Below are 13153 nucleotides of genomic sequence, written 5' to 3' on the forward strand. Positions count from 1 at the left end.
CTATGGAGGTTGTGGAAGCTGCGGTGTAAAAGGCGCTCGATGGTAAGTTGCCTTTGGATTTAACCCTACAATGAATGAAGGTCCGAGTCAGTGATTTAAAAGGTGTAAAACAAGATTAAACAGAGGAAGAAGAAGAATTTGTTATATTATTCATCAATCTCGTATGTATATATACAAGTTACAAATTCTATGTTAGGAAAAATTATATTAGGAAAGAAGACTAATCAAATTCCTACAAATCAGTCCTACAATCAAGGTAAATCATATCTCCCTAGTATTTACTTCCTATTTTAGTTATATAGTCTATAACATCATATCTTTCTAGTATTTACTTCCTATTTTAATTATACAGTCTGTAACATCTTCCTATTTTAATTATACAGTCTGTAACACTCCCCCTCAAGCTGGAGCATAGATATTAATCATGCCCAACTTGTTACAAAGATAATCAACCCTAACTTCATTAAGAGCCTTCGTGAAGATATCTCCCAGTTGTTCTCCTGCTTTCACATAACCTGTGGAAATTAAACCTTGCTGAATCTTTTCACAAACGAAATGGCAATCAATCTCGATATGCTTAGTTTGTTCATGAAAAACAGGATTAGATGCAATGTGAAGAGCAGCTTGGTTATCACACCACAACTTGGCTGGTACTGAAGTTTTAAGACCTACTTTAGTCAGAAGCTGATATATCCACATTATTTCACACACAGACTTGGCCATTGCTCTATATTTCGATTCTGCACTCGAACGTGAGACAACATTCTGCTTCTTGCTTTTCCATGAAACTAGAGTCCCTCCAACAAATACACAATAGCCTGAAGTAAACCTTCGATCTTCCTTGGATCCTGCCCAGTCAGCATCTGAAAAACATCCAATTCTAGTATGACCATGATTGCCATACAAACTTCCTCGCCCAGGTGCTCCTTTTAATTAGCACAAAATTTGTTCTTCAACTGTCCAGTGATTAACTGTTGGAGAGGACATGTACTGACTCACCACACTAACTGAATACACAATATCTGGACGAGTTACAGTAAGATAATTAAACTTTCCAACCAATCTTCTATATCTCTTAGGATCTTCAAATAATTCACCATCTTTTGTGAGCTACAAGTTAGGAACCATTGGAGTGCTACATGGTTTAGCTCCCAACTTTCCCGTCTCAGACAACAAGTCAAGTACATATTTCCTTTGAGATAAGAATATTCTCTTGCTTCTTGTTACCTCAACACCCAAGAAGTATTTCAACATTCCCAAATCTTTGGTATGAAACTGAGTGTGGAGAAAGGATTGAAGGGATGAGATCCTTGTAGTATCACTCCCTGTAATGACAATATCATCCACATACACAACTAACAAAATGATGTCGGCAACAGAGTGCTTGAAGAAAATAGAATGATCAGACTTACTTTTCTTCATACCAAAATTCTCGACTGCCTGACTAAACTTTCCAAACCAGGCACGAGGACTCTGCTTCAACCCGTACAGAGACTTATGAAGATAGCAAACTTTCCCATACTCCCTCTGAGCAACAAAGTCAGGCGGTTGCTCCATATAAACTTCTTCTTGAAGATCCCCATGAAGAAAAGCATTCTTGATGTCTAACTGATGAAGGGGCCAATTATAAGTAGCTGCCATAGAAATAAACAACCTAACAGAAGTAAGTTTAGCAGCAGGAGAAAAGGTATCAGAATAATCCACTCCATAAGTCTGAGCATATCCTTCAGCAACAAGACAGGCTTTCAATCGGGCAATGGACCCATCAGGATTGACTTTAACTGTAAACACCCATTTACACCCAATAGCCTTCTTATTTGCAGGTAAATTTACCAAGGTCCAAGTACCATTGTCCTCTAAAGCATTCATCTCCTCAATCATAGCATTACGCCATCCAGTGTGAGAAAGGGCTTCTTTAACAGTCTTAGGAACAGAGATAGAATCAAGAGATGCAATAAAAGAACAAGAAGAGGATGACAAATGATTATAAGACACAAATGAAGATACTAGATAAGTACACTTACGCTTACCTTTACGAAGAGCAATAGGAAGATCATCATTAGAGACTGGTTCTGATGACGAAGGAACAGGATCAGTTGAGACTAGATTTGCCGACGAAGAAGCTGGTGCAGGACATGGATCCGGAGGGGTTGGTTGCCGAGAATAAACCTGTATTGTAGGTGGCTTAGGCCTGGCAGGAGCATATTCAATAGGATGTGAACCAGATGATGTGACAATATAGATTAACAAATCATCATCTTCCCCCTGACTTGAATGAGGAGTAGATGGAAAGAAAGGTGTATCTTCTAGGAAATTAACATCACCTGACACAAGATATCTGTGAAGAGTAGGACAATAACATCTATACCCTTTTTGAACACGAGAATACCCAAGAAAAACACACTTCAAAGATTTTGGATCTAGTTTGGTAACCTGAGGACGAACATCCCGAACAAAGCATGTACACCCAAATACCCTAGGCTTAATAGGAAACCGTGTTTTATTTGGAAACAAAACATGATAAGGAGTCTTACCTTGAAGGACAAATGAAGACATACGGTTAATCAAAAAACATGCTGTGGAAATTGCATCAGCCCAGAAAGGTTTAGGAACCTTCATTTGAAATAACAAAGCTCTTGCAGTTTCAAGGTGTATTTTTCCGTTCAGAAACCCCATTTTGAGATGGTGTATCTACACAAGAAGTTTCATGAAGAATGCCATGCGTGAAGCATGTAAGTTTGAAAGGATTCTGACAAGTACTCCTTAGCATTATCACTTCTCAATATTTGTACAAAAACATTAAATTGAGTTTTAACTTCAGCACATAAAGCAGAAAAATGAGAAAACACCTCAGAATGATTTTTCATTAAATATAACCATGTCATACGAGAGTAATCATCAACAAAAGTAACAAAATACTTAAACCCAGTTTTGGACTCAACTGGACACGGACCCCAAACATCTGAATGGATTAATTCAAAAGGAGCACTAGCTCGTTTATTGACTCTAGGACTCGAACTAAGACGATGGTGTTTAGCAAACTGACAAGATTCACAATTTAATTACGACAAATTCTGAAATTGAGGACATTTGCTTTAACACATGGAGAGAGGGGTGGCCCAACCGACAATGTGCTTCAAAAGGGGTTACAACTCCAGAACAGGCTATGGATCTTGGAACTTGTGTATCAAGGATGTAGAGACCTCCAGACTCATGTCCCTTATCAATAATCTTCTTCGTCGTAAGATCTTGGAATAAATAATAATCAGGAAAAAATGAGACACAACAATTAAGGGTACGAGTGAGTTTGCTAACATAAATTAAATTAAATGATAACTAAGGTAAACTAAGAACATATGACAAAGGAAGTGATGGTGTTGGACTAATTGTGCGAGACCCAATAACACAAGATGTTGACCCATCTGCTAAAGTAACATGAGAGGTAGATTTATGTGACTGAAAGGTAGAAAACAGACTTGAATTACCTGTCATATGATCTGTAGCTCTAGAATCAATGATCCATTTTGAAGAGGAGGAAACAAGACATGTATTGGGTTTACCTGACTCGACGATGGCAGTAACAGGAGTAGATTGAGGTTTCAATGATTCTTGGTACTGTGGAAATTGGGCATATTCATCTGTAGATATCATAACAGACTTCTCAGAAGTATCCGTGGTGGATGCATTATGGGTTGACTGAGTTTTCTTATTTTGCAACTTCCTACAATCCTGCTTCATATGTCCTGGCTTATGACAGTAATGACGCATTATCTCTCCTAACTCTTGTCCACGAGTATTAGTATTCCTGCCATAGTTACTTGACCTACCACTACCACTCTTGGATTGTTGTCTCCTTGATTCAGATGTATTATTGCGGCTGACAAGGGCACTACTCGGTTGAACAGGTGGAGAACATCTTGTAGGGAAGAGATCTATGAACTGGAAAGAATCTGAGGTTTATCACTCTCAAATTCAGAAGGTAGGCCAGCTAAAAAACTCATGACAGCCATCTTTTCTCGCTGAGCTTGTTGAACAGTCACATCGGTACTAAACGGAAGCAACATATTAAGTTCTTCATATGTTTTCTTGAAATCCATGAAATAGCTTGTGAGAGATCTATCGCCTTTGTCCTCCTTGTAAAAAGCTTTGCACACATCATAAATGCGGGAAATATTCCCCTTTCCGAAGTACAAGAACTCTAGATAGTTCATTAATTCCTTAACAAATCCACAGTGAGTGACTAAACCAACCACCTCACTTTCAATGGAGTTGCATATCTGCAAGAACAAACGGGCATCCTCCCTCAACCAAGACTTTCTCGAGTCATCATTAGGAGGGTCATCAGTCAAATGGTTATCCATAGCAATACTCAGCAAATATAGTTGAACAGTTTTACCCCAATCCAGATAATTAGAGCCATTAAGCTTATGCTCTGTTATTTTTAACATCACTGGATTAACATCCGACATAACTACTAATTTCTTGTTTGCCATAATCTCAAATTTCAAATAAACAGAATATTTTGAACACCGAAAATCAACAGAGCACACCTGTTGAAAACACCGGAATGGATATGCATGTAACAAAGCACAAATATGTGCTATACAGGACGAGGCGAGCCAAAAGACAATGACCGAAAAAATTTTCCTACGACAGATGCGCCTCCACGTGCCGGCGCGTGACTGTGGTAGAATCTTCAGGCGGTGCGTGAGACACGCGCATGGCTGCTGACTGCCGGACTTTGCAGAGACTAGATGCTCTGACTACTCCAAGGAGGTGACTCGAAACACCCAGAAGTTTTCCTCTACCTACTGTTTACTTAAAAAAACAAAAGGGCTGGTAGAGACAAGATGCTCTGATACCATGTAAAACAAAAGTAAGCAGAGGAAGAAGAAGAATTTGTTATATTATTCATCAATCTCGTATGTATATATGCAAGTTACAAATTCTATGTTAGGAAAGAATATATTAGGAAAGAAGACTAATCAAATTCCTACAAATCAGTCCTACAATCAAGGTAAATCATATCTCCCTACTATTTACTTCCTATTTTAGTTATACAGTTTATAACATCATATCTCCCTAGTATTTACTTCCTTTTTTAATTATATAGTCTGTAACATCTTCCTATTTTAATTATACAGTCTGTAACAAAAGGCGTGCCTAGGTGCACAAGTGAGGTACATTTTAAGGTATCCGCCTCGCCCAGGTCCTAGGTGCACCCATTTCAAAAGGTGCACGCTTGGTGCGCCTTGGCGTGCGCTTGATGTGCCTTGCACCTCAGACCAGGCACACTTCGAGGGGTGTGGTACAAACTAGGTTCAAAGTATCGATACGCCCCAATGTATCGGCAGGGGCATATCTGTACTAAAAACCAAGCGCTCAATGTTTTTTTTTTCCTTCATTTGAATACGCTTTACATGTTATGTTTATGTATTTTAGTTTTAGAAAAACCAAGCACTCAATTTTAAAAAATTTATTTTAAAATTTAAGTTTATATTTTTTATTAACATTATGTTTAATATTTTTTAAAAATTTTGGCATTTTTTTTTAATTTTTTTTGGATTTTTCGGCATATTTGTTTTTGTAATTTTTCGCCTTGCTTCAAAAAGGCATGTGCTTTGCCTTGCGCCTCAGTAGCAAATTGACCCTTACGCTTTTAGAACACTGGCTTGAGTGATGCGATCGAGTGTGTTATAGAAGCTGAGAATGTTTTGAAGGAGGACTGGAGGAGGTGGATGTAAGAGGTTATGCTGATGCCAATTTAGGAGGTAATCGTGTTGTTGGCCTTGAAGGTAATGGAACTGTTGGTGAGAGTCATTGTATCCTATCACTAACCGAGAGCACAGTGGTTGACCATCGTTACTTCGAGGAGGTGGTGATTGGAAGGATAGGTGTTGATTTGGGTAGGAGGGGGGAGGCTAAGAATATTTTAGATGTGGCCAATTCAGTGAAGTCCAAAAAAACATGCGGAACTGTTCACGTTACCAAAATTTTCTCTTGGCTGATATGTGGTTTGGCCAGGACTGGACCTACCAAGATTTTCAAGAAGGCTTATAGGAGAAGGGGCAGCAATCTTACAGAGTGGACAATCGGTGATGCTGGTGGTAAAGATTTTTGGGTTGTTTCTAACTCAGATAAGCAATTGGGGACTTGACAGAGGGGGGAAAGCAATAGAGAACAATCCTGATTTCACTGTAAGAGATTGTGATAAAAACATTGATAGGAAGGTGACGAAATTAAGAAGTATCTCCTTGGAGGAAGCAACTAAAAAAGATGTAGAGATCGGCAAAAGCCTGGGTCTGTTTTTCTAGGGTTGTGAGGAATTTGCTAGGAAATCCTTCGAAGAATTTGAGAGGAAGATGAGAGAAGAAGCTTAAGAAAAAGGAAAATGGAGGTTGGAGGTTGGTGGTGGAATGAAGATGTCAACAGTCAAGAGGAGGTGTTCGAAGGGGAAGATTAGGGCCCTAGTTCCGCTAGGTTTGCTGATACTCGTGTCACAGTCATATCAATTGTGAAGCTGTCCGGTTTTTTGATCCTAGAGGTGTTATCATTCCTTTTTGTTTTTAAGTCTTGTAGTTGGTGGAGGTTCTAAGTCAGCAGTCATGTTATCTCTTGGGTGATAACTTCCTTATGGATTCTTCTTTTTATTTTAAATAATTTTGTTTTACTTTCCAAAAAAAACAGCTTCAATGATCCTTAAGATGGAGGAAACCACCTTGTGACTATCTTATTCTTAATGGAAGAGTACCTTGCTACTACTGACCAGTTTCTCCAAAAGTCATATTGGAGAATTGGTGAGAAATTTCCAAAGTCTTCAGCGAAAGTATTGCCCTATTCAACACACAGCCCTTCAGTTCGTGGCTGCTCCCTTCCTTCTTTTGAAATACTCTAGCATTCTTTTTTTCCCATAAAGTCCAAATCAAGACTGTTTGAGCTCATCTCCACAAAATTCTTCCTCTTTTTGTAGGCTAAGAGAAAGTAGAATGGTCAAAGATCATGCGAACTGCTGGCAAGTTCCAAGTACTCCCAAACAGCGAGAGTAGCCAAGCCCATAAGTCTACAGGGAAAGGACCAGATAGTAGTGGATGGTAACAATCCTCCCCATGGGCTCTACAGAGGGTACACTAGTTGGGAGAAATAGAAAGGAAGGGTCTTCTCTTTTGTAGGTTATCTAGAGTGTTTACTTTCCCATAGTACACTTCCCAGCAAAAAGCCATAACCTTTAGGGGAACCGGCCTGCACCAAATTTCCTTTGAAGGAAAAATCTTTTGGACAAAGGACTAGGAGATGGACTTGAAGTAAGAATCACAAGTCCCTCTAGGCCTAGGAACCCACACCCTTTTATCTGGCTTGGAGGGATCCAAGCAAACCTGATTAAGGAGTCAATTTCATCATCCCTTAATCCCCTACAAATCCCGAAATCCCAATTAGGAGCTATAGGTGTTCCCAAAGATGAGACAAATCTTGAGACCACCTCTTTTTTATACATTGAATTAGAAAATAACTGGAGGAAAAAGTCCTTTAAAAGGGGTGTTTCCTACCCAAATGTCCTCCCAAAAACGGACAGCATTAACAGAACGAACTTCATATTTCACAAACTTGAGAAATTGAGGAGGGTGTTGTGAATGGCCTTCGAAGGTGCTGCCAAGTTAGCCTTCCTTGATACACCAACATCCTACCCATTCTCTGATCTCCCATGAATCCCACCACTTTCTGCCAAAGTCTCTTTTTCCAATGACTTTCACACCAACCATTTCCCCAACAGAGCTTAATTTTTTTTTTCAACCACTGTCCCTATTCCCAAACCTCCCCTCTTCTTTACTTCTACATGCAATTTCCCGCTTAATCAAATGATCCGATCTTCCTTGTCTCAATTCCCATAGAAAATCTTTCATTAGGTTCCAACTTCCTGGCTTCTCTAGGTGGTATCCTAAAGATAGATAGAAAGTAAGTGGGTAAATTTGCCAATGTAGCTCTTATTAAGGTGATTCTACCTCTGAAAGAGATGTAATTCTTCTTCCATGAAGCTAATCTCTTCTCAAACTTTTCTATCACTGAGTCCAAAATCTACTCTCCCTAGGATTTGCCCCTAATGGAAGCCTTAAATAGGATATAGGCCAAATAGACATAGAACACTCAAGACACTCCACAATAGCCTTGACCTCCCCATCCTCCAAGTTAATACCCGCTATGCAGCTCTTTTCTAAATTTATTTTCAAATTAGATATTCTTTCAAAACTTTTGATTAGCTCCTTTAAGTTTGCTACCTTCTCACTCATACCCCCTTCACAAAAAATCATCAGGTCATCTGCAAATGGAAGATGAGTGACTGGATATGCTTCCACCCTACTCTCCAGCCCCTATTAATATCTTCTCCATTGGCCTTAGTAATGATTCTACCAATCACATCGGCTACTAAAGTATAGAGGAAAGGAGAGAGTGGATCCCTTTGCTTGATCCCCCTGCAAGCTGAAAAGAAATAATACACATAAATATCCAGCTACATCATCTGTCCCCAAACCCACAGTTCCTCATCACCTCTGAGAAAACTTCCAATCCACTAAATCTTAGGCATTTTCAAGATCCAATTTACATACAAAACCTCTTTGCCTAGACCGTTTCATCTCCTCTACACATTCATTCGCAATTAGAATCTGATCTATTACTTGTCGCCCTTGAATGAACGCCCCTTGGGTTTGACTAATGATGGATGGGAGAACTTCTTTGATCCTCAGAGAGAGCAGTTTAGCCAGAATTTCATAAATGCTTGTCACCAGATTAATAGGCCTAAAATCTTTTGGGTTGTTAGCATCAATTTTCTTAGGGATTAAGGCTAAGAATGTGGCAATGACTCCAGGGATTAATATGTGATTGTTTGCAAATTCCTTAAAAACTTCAAATAGGTCTTCTTTTAGCACCTTTCAGCAATTTTGATAAAAAGTCATTGTAAAGCCATTTGGACCTGGAGCCTTTGATCTTTCCATTAGAAAGACAGCTTGCTTGATCTCTCTCTCTCTCTATATTTGATAAGTAAAAATAAAAATTTTATTGAAGAGAAAAAGAAGTTACATCAGGAGGTGACAAGACATCACCTGATTACAGACTAAAATTCAAATTAGAGAACATTTTCCACTGTACTTATCTGAAAATCCAGGAGTTCTCCTAATCTAAAACCAAAGTCTTCTTTCTCTGCTTGGCTGAATTCTTGAAGAATCAGCAGCCAATCTACCACTGATCTGCCCACAGCAGCAACCGTCTTGTCCATACTGCAAGCTTTATCTTCGAGTACCCTTCTGCTCCTCTCCTTCCAAATGTTCCAACAAATTGCAAATGGGATGCACTCCATAGCAGATTTACCTTCCTATTCCCATTCAGCCTAGGCCAAGTAGAAAAGATTTCTTCTGTTGTAGTTGGGTGAAAGTTTGAGACCCTGAGCATTGATGTGAAATCCTTCCATAAAAAGCTTGAGAATTTGCAGGAAATGAACAGGTGAGTAGCATCCTCTTCCTGCTCCTCACACAAACAGCACCTGTTAGCCATGGTAAAGCCTCTAGATTTCAGGTGATCAGCTGTCAACATACTGTCCATGGCCACCAACCAGGCCAGAGCTTTGACTTTAGGAGGGACTGGGTTCCCCAAATTCCTTTAATGTGATTTGAGGCTGAGATAGAGCTGCTTAGGGCCAACAGCATGATTTGAGTGTGAATTTGCCATTCTTCCCCTCCTTCCACCAGAGCTTATCTCTCTGCTGAAAAGAGGGTTTTGTCCCCTCAAGCTTTTCTAATAGTAAGATGCATTCTTCAACTTCTCTGTCCAGCAAATGCCTCCTAAGCAATCAGAGATTGTTTGATCTCTTCTTCCTTGGAGATCCTTTCATCTCCTTAGTATGCTTAGGTTTCTTGCAATATTTATACCTTTTGTTTGCTCTCCTCACTGCTAACCATTGCATATGCCTCAGAGAAAGTTACTTCGGCTTTTGCCAGTATGTTTTGTTTGGCGATATCAAACTCTGGATTGAGGCCGGTTAGAAACTCAAAAACACTATAGCTTCCCACACAATAGTCTCCATCATATCTATTTCTTGTCATAATGACTTAAGCAATCAGCATTGAATAATATACAGCCAATGGCTTCTCCCTCTGTTGCAAATTGTTCACATCATTCTTCAACCGTTACAGCCTGGCTACACTCATCTTCAAGGAGTATGTTTCAGCCACATTATAGGATAGAGGATCTTTGTATTCTGGGGACTTTCTAAACTGTAGTACTCCAGAAAGTACTTGTAATCTGTTTTTAAATTAATAAAATTATCCTTCGCTGATAAAAAAAAATTCATGGATGCCCCTAATAGTGCACCTGTATGCTGCATATAAACTAAAAATAAAGGGAGCTGTGAGAGCATAAGTAAGTAGTAGGGCCATAAGATTATGAAGCCCTACAACCTGTGGTCCATCGACCAGTATTTCTACAAATGTTTTCTTGCCCATAAGAACAGATCGTGTACTAGAGATAAATTAACACTGATGTGTGGCAAAAGGATTATGGATTGGGTTCAATTCCTTCCAGAATTTGTAGGAGTTTCTAGATCTGGGCATTGGCTTTTGGAACCTTCTTGAATTAATCTAGCTTTTCTCTTGTTTCTGTTGTAAAAGATCTATTCAGCTTTTCTGTTTTTGCTTTGTTTTATATCTTTTGGTGATCTTTCATCACCCTCCTGATGTACTTTTGCTTCTTTTATCAAAAAATAATTTCTTTTTTATTTATTACCAAAAAAATTGCTTCAGTAGCTTCTTTTGGGTTACTGAGTCATCTCATTCATGTTAGGCTTAAAATATTTGTGGATATCCTGAAGTTCCTTATATACATTTTTGATTTATGGCTACTACTATATATGGGATGTTTGGCTTTGACTTTTGTTCACTTTGTTCTTTTATTGATTTGCAGTGGCTATGCTGACCGGATTCATGAATTGATGTTTATTACAAGAGAGTTAAGTGTCATCCATGATAAATCTTCTATTCAGCGAAATGGAGGCAGCAACCATTTTAGTGAAGCTAACTACATTGAATTTGCTGGTGTAAAGGTACTTGAACTTCACTCAGTAATTTACCTTGGTTTTTCCATTTTCTGATAGTAACGAGGTTCTTCCAGGTAGTTACACCAACGGGTAATGTGTTGGTGGAAGATTTAACTTTGCGGGTTGAACCAGGATCAAATCTTTTGATTACAGGTAATGTTTGACAGTGGATTCAATGGCATTATTTTAATTCTTTCTTAGAGTTTTTTTTTTTTTTATTAATTTGGATTGTTCAAATTTTATCTGTTAAAGGATACCTGACCTACCATGTTAAAGCTTTAGATGAAGAGAATCCTTAAGAGTTAATACTTTGACAGTTAGAAGTTTGGACTACACTATATATAATTGTAGATGTGATGCCTAGGCTTTATTTTTCAATACAGCCAGTCCATGTTAGCCTTCAGTGAAGAAGCTAAACCAGATAAAGCAAAGAAAATAAACCAATAGACATACTCAAGATTTACATGGTGTGGCCTGAAATTTATATAACTGCTTAGGGAAATGACAGAATCTTGGGCTTACAAGTCTTAGAAGTGAGAATGTTGATTTGAGTTGAGTCTGAGAACCCACTTTGTCAAAAGACATGCCAAAGGTAAGATCCGTATCCACTTCACCTCTCCCAAGACCCTAGATAGTGAGGGCCAACATTTGGTCTTGGCATTTATCTCCCTTTGGCCTAAAGGGTGACTTTCTTGGGGGATGGGAGCCATTCTACTATCATTGAAACCATAAAGGAATACGACCACGAAACCCACCAACATTTCTTAGATTCCCTTACCTTGAACCTTGCAACTGATGGCTTAAGTAAGCCTAAAACGTAGTTATCCTATAGTATACATATAGGCCCCTTGTGCATGAGAATGTGGATTCAAGTCTGAGGGAAGCTACATATGTGCTAAAAGTGGCAGAGGTTAGGAATATCCAGTCTACCCCTCCCAAGACCCAAGATATCTGGGAGCAACAATGGGTAGTGGCCTTTTTTGTATAACATCTTTACATAAAGACTCTCACAACATCCAAGAATTACTATTGATATCTGCAGATGATTATATTCTTGTTAAAAATATTTGTCCTTGAATTTAAAACAATGCGATGATCTAATGGAAATTGTTTCTTTGATTATTAAGTATTCTTGTTATGGTAATGCTGTTGTTTTACTCACTGAAATCCTGAAATTCTGTTCTTCCTGGTTTTGAGTTTTGACCATGTAAAATGAAATATCTACTCTTGTTCGTTAAGTCAATTAGTTTATGCGCATTTCTGTTTTTGTTGCCTTTCTATTCTGGCTCTAATAACGTTGTTTGTTCTATTTTTCTACTAAAGGTCCAAATGGTAGTGGGAAAAGCTCTCTCTTCCGTGTTCTTGGAGGCCTTTGGCCACTAGTATCTGGCTACATTTTTAAACCTGGGATTGGTTCAGATCTTAATAAGGAGATTTTCTATGTACCACAAAGACCTTATACAGCTGTAGGAACACTTCGCGATCAATTAATCTATCCTCTGACTTTGGCTGAAGAGAGTGAACCACTTACTCGAGAGGGAATGGTTGAGCTCTTGAAAAATGTAGTGTCTCTCTCGCTCTCTTTCTCTCCCCCCCCAAACGATAGAAAAGAGAATACCCTGATCCATGTTTTTCAAGTTTATAAGACTACTAGAATTGTTAGACCTGCTTAACATATTCTAGGTGTATGTCTTTTTCCAATCTTCAGGTTGATCTTGAATACCTATTGGATCGTTATCCACCAGAGAAGGAAATAAATTGGGGTGATGAGCTTTCTCTCGGAGAACAGCAAAGATTGGGAATGGCCAGGCTGTTCTATCACAAACCCAAGTTTGCTATTCTTGATGAGTGTACTAGTGCTGTGACAACTGATATGGAGGAAAGATTCTGTGCCAAGGTTCGAGCAATGGGGACATCATGCATTACTATTTCTCATCGTCCAGCCCTTGTTGCATTTCATGACATGGTTTTGTCCTTGGATGGGGAAGGAGGGTGGAAGGTTCATTCCAAGAGGTTGTGTTTGTGAGCGATCCACTAAGTTTTCTTCAGATGCTCATTAACCTTGTAATAACT

General features: G+C 38.9%; 1 protein-coding gene across 5 annotated transcripts in view; it reads left to right on the forward strand.

Moving 5' to 3' along the window:
- Positions 1-13153, forward strand: part of ABCD1 (peroxisomal ABC transporter 1) — a 97789-nt gene that overhangs the window by 24177 nt on the left and 60459 nt on the right. For all 5 annotated transcript variants that reach the window (XR_016113089.1, XM_088985368.1, XM_088985367.1 and 2 more), the window contains 4 exons: positions 10948-11086; positions 11155-11233; positions 12404-12642; positions 12789-13093. Coding sequence is in view for 4 of the 5 variants with exons in the window: in XM_088985368.1 (XP_088841494.1) it covers positions 10948-11086; positions 11155-11233; positions 12404-12642; positions 12789-13093 (762 nt within the window). In the remaining variant the exon portion in view is untranslated. The remainder of the gene's footprint in view (positions 1-10947; positions 11087-11154; positions 11234-12403; positions 12643-12788; positions 13094-13153) is intronic.

This window comes from Nelumbo lutea, chromosome 4, assembly GCF_056320005.1.
Source record: "Nelumbo lutea isolate HS-2025 chromosome 4, American lotus-T2T, whole genome shotgun sequence".
NCBI lineage: Eukaryota > Viridiplantae > Streptophyta > Magnoliopsida > Proteales > Nelumbonaceae > Nelumbo > Nelumbo lutea.